The sequence below is a fragment of the Acanthisitta chloris genome, unplaced genomic scaffold (assembly GCF_000695815.1).
Source record: "Acanthisitta chloris isolate BGI_N310 unplaced genomic scaffold, ASM69581v1 scaffold5865, whole genome shotgun sequence".
Classification (NCBI taxonomy): Eukaryota; Metazoa; Chordata; class Aves; order Passeriformes; family Acanthisittidae; genus Acanthisitta; species Acanthisitta chloris.
This window is the reverse complement of record NW_008673042.1, coordinates 32,173-43,033: the sequence shown is the minus strand read 5'-3', so window position 1 is coordinate 43,033 and position 10,861 is coordinate 32,173. Positions and strand designations below refer to the sequence as shown.

General features: G+C 38.8%; 1 protein-coding gene across 1 annotated transcript in view; it reads right to left on the bottom strand.

Moving 5' to 3' along the window:
• The window catches only part of MAP3K1 (mitogen-activated protein kinase kinase kinase 1, E3 ubiquitin protein ligase), a 23,330-nt gene extending 13,728 nt beyond the window's left edge, over positions 1-9,602 (bottom strand). The window contains 9 exon segments of the mRNA XM_009074743.1: positions 1-3; positions 5-31; positions 156-237; positions 973-1,094; positions 3,411-3,559; positions 4,107-4,223; positions 4,753-4,953; positions 6,645-6,851; positions 9,456-9,602. The exon segment at positions 1-3 is cut by the window's left edge and continues 142 nt beyond it. Of these exon segments, the coding sequence (XP_009072991.1) occupies positions 1-3; positions 5-31; positions 156-237; positions 973-1,094; positions 3,411-3,559; positions 4,107-4,223; positions 4,753-4,953; positions 6,645-6,851; positions 9,456-9,599 (1,052 nt within the window). The 5' untranslated portion in view covers positions 9,600-9,602.
• Positions 9,603-10,861: the final 1,259 nt, after the last annotated feature.

The window sequence follows — 10,861 nt, the reverse complement described above, 5'->3', positions numbered from 1 at the left end:
AGAGGAATCCACAGGGCTTGGCAATTCGTGACTACAGATCAACAAATAACACAGATTAACAGATTAAACACTTACTGAAACAAACACTCCAGCATATTTACAAACATCAGCTAAGGATCCAGAAACAGTTCGTTATACACTGACTGACTCCTCACCTATAGAAATCATGAGACCTCCATTTAGATCTACAAAGAGGACAGATGAGTGGCTCTCTGTTCCTTCTGCATTCCTCCGCCCCTGGAACATAGCAACAGGACAACATGTACTTCACGTTTACAGTGTATAAAACCAGAGGACGTCATTACTAGTTCTAGGTTTTACTGAAGAACATAGTTTCAGAACAAACGCTTCTGACCTGAGCGATTTGCAACAGCCTGGGCAGTCAAATAAGGGCATTTAAATGCCTTTTTTTTTTTTTTTTTTGCGTGAAGAAATGCTTCACTTTAGCTTCACCACAACTGGTATTATAAACTAAGAACTGCAATGCAGTTCCTCTTGTACCTCAAACACAGGCAACACTTTCAAATTTTATTTGTTAAAGCAAAGTGTAAATACTTAAACTTTTTCTTAATGTATTTTATAAACATACTTCATAGTTCATCCTGGCAGACAGGAGATGACTTTCATGCATTCTAATGACAAGTCACAGGGGGATGAAAGTCTGTTCCTAACTTTCTTTGAACTGGACATAATCTTTTCACTGTGGTAGAAGAGGCTCAAACCTCTAGCCCTGCAGTTAACTTCTTTCTCAGAGGATCAAATTCCAAACTTGATTTGTGAATAACAATACAATAAGGCATATTGTACTTGAATAATAGCAAACTCTCAGAGTTACCAGTCATCACTTCTGAGCAGGTTTCTGGGTTTTTATTATAAACCCCCCAACAAATAAAACCCAAATCCATACAAATTTATAATACTTCTGTGTGCCTAGAGTCATCAGAATGTAGCAAAACAAAGATGCTAACATACATATTGACATGCAGTGGTGGTGTAATTTATTCCTGCAGCCATCTTCACACACAGTGAGGCTCTCCTCATCCAGCATGCCTAACAGACAGATGGGGCACATCTGCTCTTCTTCATCCTTCATACTACAAAGAGAGATATTTGTGGTTGTAAAAGTGGCATATCAAAATCCAGAACAGGCTTTAACAGTTAAAAAAATTAACTTCCTGTTTGGAACAGTCACTTCTGTACACGTATAGGCTACTCATGAATCATTCCCCTAAACCTTGGTCTGAATAAGTAAGCAACCAGATTTTTAGAAGCACTGAGTACAGAAACCACTTTGTTGAAATGAAAGGGAAAGTCACAAAACACATGACATCTTTTCAAACTAGGTCAGATACCAATTAGAGATTGAAAGGCTCAGCCTTGGGCACTTCACATAAGGCTTCTTTAAACAAACCAACCTTTGCTTTTTAATTTACCATTTGGATTTGAAAAAAACAAGAAATTTTTATGTTCTGAGAGCTACTCACATTGTTTTCCATCACACTCCTTTCAGAGCAGGGAGTATCAAGGTACTCTTTAGCCCATCATTATGGGAAACTAAATACTATTTGATGCACACATGTAAAACTCAAAAAATTAACAGATACTCAACCATTTTCTGCCACTAACAGAAACTGATGCAACGGGTTCACATGAACACTAACACACCCACATGTCACATGCAGATATTTAAAAAAACCACCACATTTCCCCTGTTTGACATGTTGTTTCTATTTTATTTTTCCCCATCTTAGTTTTTAAATGGATATGAGAGATTTACCCCAAAAAATTATTCTGAACTTAAACACGTGGTGAAGAACAGATTTTAACCTTCTGCAATATTGTGTGAATGTGCAAAACTCTTACTACTCATAGCAAAAATTTAACTAGTAGCTGGTATGTGCCCAGAAGTTTGCAGGAACCCCGAAACTGTGCGCCCATAATGTATTTTAAAAATAAGGTTAACTTGCACACACATCATTCCTATATCATAATATTCCTTTCTATTTCTTTGCAACTGGTTTACACTATTTTTGACTTGAAAAATCCACCAAAATACGCTTACAGTGAAAAATTAATTTCCGTAGCATGTGTATATGCATTAATTAGAGCTTACTTTTGAAGACTTAGCAGTGAAAACAAATAACTGTGCAAGTCACAGTAATTATCAGAACTGAGTAAACTTCTACCTCAGATGAATCTGATGCTCAGTGTTCTCCAATACAAAATCAGACTTGCACAAAACAACTTTTCTCACTGAACCAGCACTGCCAGGAACCAACCATCAGGTGCACTGGCAAACAACTGGAAACTTTAAATCCTGTAAAAAGTGGTAATTAATGCCATGAAGTTCACAATCCCCGGCCATCCTATGGAAAAAATATTTCCTATGCAAGGGATCTACAGTAAAGGAACTGCTTGGCCAGGTAGGGAGTTCCAGGGTAGATCATGCATTTAACTGCTTTGTTTATGTAATTTATTTACAGTGACACAACTTGGGAATATAAGTAAAAGATGATGTGAAATCAAGGTCACAATCTCTACACCAGAATTATATGCCTGTTTGAATACTGATCTAACTATTTGCTTATTATCATAAAGTAACATATCAAGGCATTTCTTAAGTTAGGTTTCACTTCACAGAAAAGAAAGGTTCAGTTTAGGCTGCCTTCCATGGTTTGACCTCTCTAGAGGATGTACAGTTCACTCAGTAATGCTTGCAGAAATTTTTTTTAAAAAATTAAGCAAGATTATCTCTTCAAAGTCATGGAAAAGAACTTGCAAAAGCACTCAAGTAGAAGCAGTCAACTGAAAAAAAACCCCAAAGAATAAAACATCCCTTAAAATTCATAAACAAGGCATCATTCAGTATTGCATAAACTAAAAACCTAATAGTTTCATAGCTTTCTTAATTTAGTCACACATTTTAAATAAAGTGTTTTAAAAAATATATGCTTACTTATGTCTTTATATATATTTTTACATATGTCTTTACACAGTGCATTTACCCCAAAGTTTTTCAGTATATTGTCACAGGCACAAGCTTTTCTCCAAAGCAGGACATGAGGCAAAGAAAAATCATGTTTATTCTTTTGTCAACACTTGCACAAGTGCTGTAGTTGAACAAATGCACACAAATAGGCTTCCACAGGTAACGTCTGCTTCAGCCGTGCACTTACATTTCAAATGTTTGTTTCCCAAATTCATAGAGGGTCAAAAACTCTGCTTAACATTGTCCAAAGAGAAGTCACAAGACAAATATGCCCACTTGGTACCACAGTGACTGATGTATGCTTGACTCGATTGCAGAGACTTAACGTGGCTTGAAATGAGAGCAGCTCTGAACAAAAAGAATGTAGGTGACTCTAAAACTACAGAATAAAGCTTTTAATTCCTTTAAATAAAATACTAACCTGTTTTCTGAACTAGATGTAGAAGTACTAGATGATGACAATGTATGAGAATTGGACATGCGTGAGACAAACTTCTGGATGGTGTTACGAGATGGAGCTTTGATCCTCGAGCTACGCCTACTGTGATATTTCTGGAACAAACTCTCAACCTAACATCAGAAAAAGACAGCAACAGTTGTATTTATGCTATGAATAGCTTGTAATTAAAAGTAGTATTGCCCAAGAGTAACTACTGCTAAAAACCCCTCTATTCACCTATGCAATAATGTGTTACCAGTAGCAGCAGGAGTCCTTACTAATAAAGGAGAACTCTTACTAATGAACAGATCACAAGAAACACTTTACAACAAAAACTTACTTGCTTATTAAAAATGAGTAACAGCTCTAAAGTATACATGCAATCACTTCCAAAGTCCCATGTTCTCACTTTTAGCCAATCAGCGAGACAGATCTACAAATCTGACTAGAAGAAGCACCAGATTTGAGTCACTTACTAAACTACAGCTCTTTACTATTCAATTAGTTCAATTATTTGCAGATAAATATTTTTCTCCTTACAGAGTTCTTGAGACTGAATTAAAGATAAAATTAAAAACATATAATCTTGTTGCTTTGAAATCTAACAGTTTTCAGCACTTTTAAGACATTATGGAGCATATTTTAGATCTGTTATTAGATCTGTCAGAAATTGATTACCTCAAAGTTCTTCAGTGTCTTTCTCCAGAGCATTGGGTCTGAGGGCTCAAGCTGGAACACTCGCAGCATGACAAACAGCAGATGAATACAAAATGTTCCACGGCCACAGCTACAAGTCTGCACATCAAAGTATATGCTAAGACTCTACTGACTTAATGATTTTTCCACAATTAAGTGCATCCTAGAACATACAATACCCACTCCCACACAGAGGAAAAGAGAAAATCCCAAAACCTAGTAGTTTATGCAAAATATTTCGTATATAGGCATAAATCTCCTCTCACAGAAAGTGAGAATTCCCAAAATATTATTCAGTAATATATGTATGAAAAATCAGACCCACAAATAGAGGACGTAAGTGGCCAAATCTTAGCTAAAGACACTGAAGACATGTAACTCAGAGCCACTTCTAGGAATGAGAAACAGACAGAACAGTAATTACTTCCCAACTAGAGTCTTTTTTTCTTAAAGAGAAACTTTAGACAAAACTAATACACAACATAGGAGCTGATAATTTTATTACATGAGCACAAACGGCCACTTTTAATCATTACTTTATACTGTTATCAAGGATTGATCTAACTCGGCTTTCCGAGATTAACTACAAATTGGTAAAAGCTCTAGAGAACACAAAAGCATTCCCTACCTGAGGCCCAATGAACACTCTGTATTTATTATCAGGGCTGTCCCCTCCAATCAAGAAAGAGTTGGGTCCTATCTGCTGCAGCAGGTACAGCCTGGCTCGCATCACTTTGTTGACACGACGGTTTGTCTCCTCAGGGCTGTATGGAGAGAATCCATCTGGAGATGGGGCACGTCGAGGTGGTGTTATTCGTCCACTCTGAAACTACATCAGTGGTTCCACCATAAGCATTCATAAGACAAAAGTGTGTTCAGTCATGTGTGGTTTATTTATTTCCCCCCTCCAAATGACAGAGTAAGAGAGTCCCCAAAACTGCTACAATCTGCTTGCACTGCATGACTGAAAATGGATTATTTTCTTTCATGCTCATAACTGGAGGGCAGAAGAGAAACCTCAAATTCTGTAGCTGAAACTTGCCTGACATTATGATAGAGAAGGAGTCTCTAACTGCTTCTATATTCCTGTCCTCATTGGTTGCCTTATCATATTACTACTGAATTATCAAGCGTAATTCAATTTGAAGATAATTAGAGATTTATGACCTAACACAGGAAATTACTATATAAGGCTATAATGCTAATGTATTTCATAAATGAAGAACTGCTAGGACTGCAGTTTACAAGAGGGAATATATGTTCATGGAAGATAAAAGTTTGAGAAAATTCCAAAGAAAAGAAAAAAGATACAGCTTTCTCTCCTTTACAGAACGAAAGTAACTTTTAGCTTACGATGTTTGGTTTGTGGTTTCCTTTATATTGTTTCCCCATGATCAAAAATTCAAAGGCCCAAACATTTTAGGAAATGGTCTTCATTTAAATTCTTCACATCTCTAACATTATGATATGCATTAATGGTTCCACCCGATTTCAAATCTTCTGCTTTTATTTACAGCTGCAGAATTGCAAGCTAGGGTGAAGGTAACAATGGATTCACTGCCCATCAGAGCCAAGTAAAACACAGCCTGGACTTCTAACACTTTTAGTGTGAAAGGTTAATATAAACCAAAGACAAGTATCAAGTGAAAATGGATGACAGACTAAATCAGATAGTTTGGCGAGTTGTTGTTTTCTCTTTCCTTAACCTTTCAGCTTCTCTTGTCAAGAGTAAAGGACCTGCACTGCAGTACTGTAACTTGTGATATTTCTCTCTAGTTCAGAGGAGTAGCAGAGCGTATTTTAACAGATACTGGAAACCTTGTTTAGAACAACTGGACAATAAAACCACCTAGATCTTATTCTTACTTAAGTGCACTGTGAATTTGTAAACAAGTCAACTGAAGCTTAACTGCTGAGCATTTTTGTAACAAGTTAACATGTTAGACATTATTGCTCAAAACATTACGCTCTTGATCTTCTTTAATTAAAGCAGTCACTATTGTTCAAAACATTTTATTCCAGATTTCCTCAAATCCAATGATAGTGATTTTAGACTTCTAACAACGCACACATGTAATATGTGCATAAAGATCAGTTCTGAAACAGAGGATCACAAACAGCACACCAGCAACACTTTTCTGCAGGAATCCTGATCTAGTCAACAATCCTGTCCTGACCTGCAGGAAAAACTGACTACAAGGGAAAAAAAAAGAAGCTGCTAGCACCACTTTGTGCTAATGAAACTAAGAGAACATACATGTATTCATTACTATCTGTATTTCTTCCTAAAAACAAAAAAAAGGAAAGTAGAACTGAATTTTAAAAACGCACCCTAATAGTAGAGAATAAAATTTCATACATGAGAAACATCACATGAGACACGGATCTGGGTCTCTCACTCAAGGGATACCCTGTGATAACCCCTTTGTATCAGCATCTTGCCCTACAGAAGGAGGACCAACAAGCAAAGGATTGCAGAACATAGCCAAATTAAAAATTACATCACAGCTTGCAACTTACAGGCACTGGAGATACCCTTTTTCTTCTAACACCTGGTGACTCAGATTTAACTGTCCTGGCAGATGATGAAGAGGAGCTGCTAGGAGAAGGACTACGTCTTCCTTTCTGTGTAGGTGAAGAAGCAGTGCTTTGTCCTTCAGCTTGAGGTTCTAGGCAGAGTTTGTTCATTTCAGATCCATCTACTTTCCCAGGGATAGGCTTCACCACCTTGTGGGAATTAAACCATGTGTTAGAATTACTAATTGGTAAACTTATAGCAAAGCAAAACCGATTAATCAAAACATTTTTTCTATAATTAAGGCATTATTCAGACATCCAAAGCTTGCATATCCCTTAGGTTCTATTGTTAACATCTAATAGGAGTTATCTTGTTAATCTACATGCAACATAAAAGCAAGAACCTCTTCCTGTCCATTTATGCTAGTTGTGGTAGAAACTCATTCGATTCTCGAAGTACTTCTATAACTGTCATTCATGATACCTCAAAGCATAACAGTTTCTCCATTTGAATAGCAGAAGCAAAAATATTTTTTTTTTCTACAGGTACTCTCTGCTTATTAAGAGCTGCAGTGCTTGGTCCACTCATTACACACAGTACCATCTGAGAAATACTGGGGCTACTACTTCTACAGTACAAGACTTACAGCAGAGTAAAAACTACTTCAAACCTGGAGGCAATGCATCAAAATTAGGTGTGCTGTGCCCTGTAAAAACCACATCCATGTCTTCTGCTGCCATGCAAGTAAAACAGCCACACCACATCCTGTACCTGAGCTAATCACTGTGCACAGTGCTGCACAACATGGAGAAACTCAGGTGCGCAAGCAAAGGGAGAGCACACATGTACATACAGTGCTCAACACCTAATTCTGACACTGAGGATTGGAATACTTCAAGACATCTTTCAGCAGCCTGCCTCTCACTTGAGGGGGTATGGTTTAACCCCAGGCAGCAGCCAAGCCCCACATGGCCTCTTGCCATCAGCAGGATGGGGGAGAATCAGAAGGGTAAAAGCCAGAGAACTCGTGAGTTGAGATAAAGACAGCTTAACATGGCAAGCAAAAACCATGCTCACAAGCAAAGCAAAACAAGGAATTAATTTAGTGCTTCAGCACCTCCAGGAGAGCAGGACCTCAGCACACCTAATGGTGACTTGGGAAGACAAACCATCACTCCAAACATCTCCCCTTCCTCCTTCTTTCAACTTTATATACTGAGCATGATGTCCTATGGTATGGAATATCTCTTTGGTCAGTTTGGGTCACCTTTCCCAGCTGTGTCTCCTGCCAAGCTCCCATGCACCCCCAACTTCCTTGCCTGTGTGGCAGTATGGAAAGCAGTGGAAAGCAGCAAAGGCCTTGGCTCTGTGTAAGCTCTGCTCAGCAATAACAAAAACATCTCTATATTACCAACCCTGAGTTCAGCACAAATCCAAAACACAGCCCCATACTAGTCACTGTAAGGAAAGTTAGCTCTGGCCCAGCCAAAGCCAGCACACCCACATAACACACAAAAAGAGTAAGGTCCCTGGAAATCAAATTAAAGCCAGTCACAGTGGACAAATTCAGTTTTAGTGCTACGTTTTTTCCATGCCTCAGAGGCTTAACTCAAAGCTGGAAGGAAGCTCCAGGGAACACCTCAGTTGAACAGGCCAGACCTCTCCTAAAACACTCCAGAGGCCTCTAAGAGAAAAACTGAAAGGGGCTTTCCCTGCTCAGGGTATGGGTAGGAAGAGACATCTAGACTCAATGCCCAGTTACTAAAGTGAACATGATAAAAGTGTAATATGAAGAGCTGTGAAGCTTCCCCCCCCACCCCCCCAATTACTGTAATGTTTCTTTCCTGGAAGGTCAGAATTCAAATTCGTGTACCTATGGACAAATTAGTTACCAGCTGCTAGTGTTTGAAAACACTTAAAATGTCAAATGGTAGTAACTGATAATCTAGAGCATCAAAAGTGGTACAAAAAACTGCAGAAACCTCAGAGGAAGTGGGCTGAGGAGGGAAAACAGTGTCAAGCTATGTAATAATCCACATACATTTACATTTATTCAAGTAAATACTGTTTTGTGTTATTTGATCTTTTGAGATGTTTTTTCTTCTGGTGCACCTGTAAGTATTTTCAGTATCATTTCTCATGACAGAACCAACAGAACCTTATTTTTGTCCTGGAAAAGCTGTCCCCAAACACTTGTTTACTGCATCAGATGACCTTAGTTTCAAATTAGCACTACCACCAAGTGGCACACAGGAGTCACATCAACCAATGCAACCACATTTATGGGTAAGTAATGGCTATTAATTAACCACCATGATGCTGAAAAGAATGGTATTAAATTATCTGAGCTTAAAAAGCTCCAGGTTTGATCTACCTGCAATTTCTCCAAACTGCTTTCCAAGCCATTTATGCAAAAGCAGTGTTCAACAGGTTGAGAGGATTCTCTGTCACCCCCAGTTTGGCAGAGTGGAGACGTGGCTGCAGGAACAGCCCAGGTTTGGCTGTGGTTTTAGCCAGTTCCGACGCAAAGCAGAGGCAGTGTGGGGGCTGCTGCCGTCAGAGGGCAGCATTGCCGCAGTATTACACCGCACAGAGCAGCGGCAGTCATGTGCCTCTGCTTAAAAAATAAGGCTCATTTTAGAAACTCACCCGCAGTTCCTGTTAAACACCTCATAAAAAACAGGCAGGAGGGCCACGATTAACAGTACGAAAATGGCTAAGAAGAAGAGGTTTCTAACAGAAAGGCATTTAAATAAAGGGTTTTCACGTGTCATAGCTGCTACAGATGGTGCCCTCCCATCAGTGCCACTTACCACCGGGCCTCTCCTGCTTCTTCTTTCCAGCCATTCATGCTTCCAGGCTGGCATACACGTTGCCTTGAGTTTCTCCCTGATCATGCGCTCTTCTGGGCGGTCATCCATCTTCTGCAACCCCCTGAGGGTTTCTTTATTCTCCATGTCACGACTACAGCAAAGAAAAAGAAGTCATAAACACAATTTTAGTTAAGGTGCGATGCCACAGCATTCTTAAACTCTGTGCCACCCTTTCCTCCCTTCTCCTTACAATGCAGCTGCTAAAACATTTTTTCCCCTCAGACTCCAACAAGCCTTTTAAGAGTTACAGTTGATCTGTTATTCTGCATACCTGTTTAGAGGGACGGTTTTTAAAAATGTGTGTACTGCTTGTAGCATTGAACACCCAGCAAAGGGAAGATATTGGCAAATGTTAAACTAATACAAAAATTACCCTGTATGTCATGTCATCAACCAAAGGTTTCACAAGTGTTGTGATAGTTCATGCACTACTTGGCAATCAGACCCTGCAATCTCTGTTTTAAAACAATTTACAAAATGAATATAAATTAATGGTGACAATTTTCCATCTTCATAGCATGCACAAGCATGAAACCATGTAGGTACTGCCTCTTCCTATTTATTAACTTTTCTCAAAAAAAGGGAACTCGGAAGCTAATACACAGTAACTCTCACAGAATCACAGGATGGTTTGGGATGGAAGGGACCTTAAAGATCACCTAGTTCCAGACATCCTGCTGTGGGCAGAGGCATCTTCCACTAGATCAGGTTGCTCAAAACTCCATCCAACCTGGCCCAAAGTACATTTGAACTAGTTACAGAAGCCATGAAATTAACGCTAGTAGCCTTGAGAATTGCTTTCCGAGTGGCTGATGACTCTTCAAGTCAGCTATAATTGCAGCAAAATTCACAGCAAGTTCCTATCTGTAAAATGAAAGTGTAATCCATCTGGGATCCGTTTTTTTGACCTACAGCAAAGCAGTTGCTTGTGATTGCTGGCAGCACCAAAAAGCAAAAATACTGTCAGACACTGAAAAACAAATATGAGCAGTCTGGAAGATTTCCTGATTCTGCTGAGCTATCTGCTAAATCACCAAGAAAACCACATTCTTAAGCAGCAGCACATGATCCCCACCCATTGTCTTGAAGCTGGTGCTTTTTAAAAATAAGCAAGCTTGATTAAGCCAACTCCCAGAGTGAAGTTTTATTTCAAAAATAAAATCACAACTCAAAGTGGAAGATAAGGCTGTATCGTAATTTAGTTACAAGCACTGCCTTCTGCCTGCAGTCTCAGCTTATAAAAGATTTAGCTATGCAGTTACAACTACATTTATGTACTGTGTGGTGACCTACAACACATTCCCTGTAACAGTCATTGCAATACAATTATGTTAAAATTACAATTC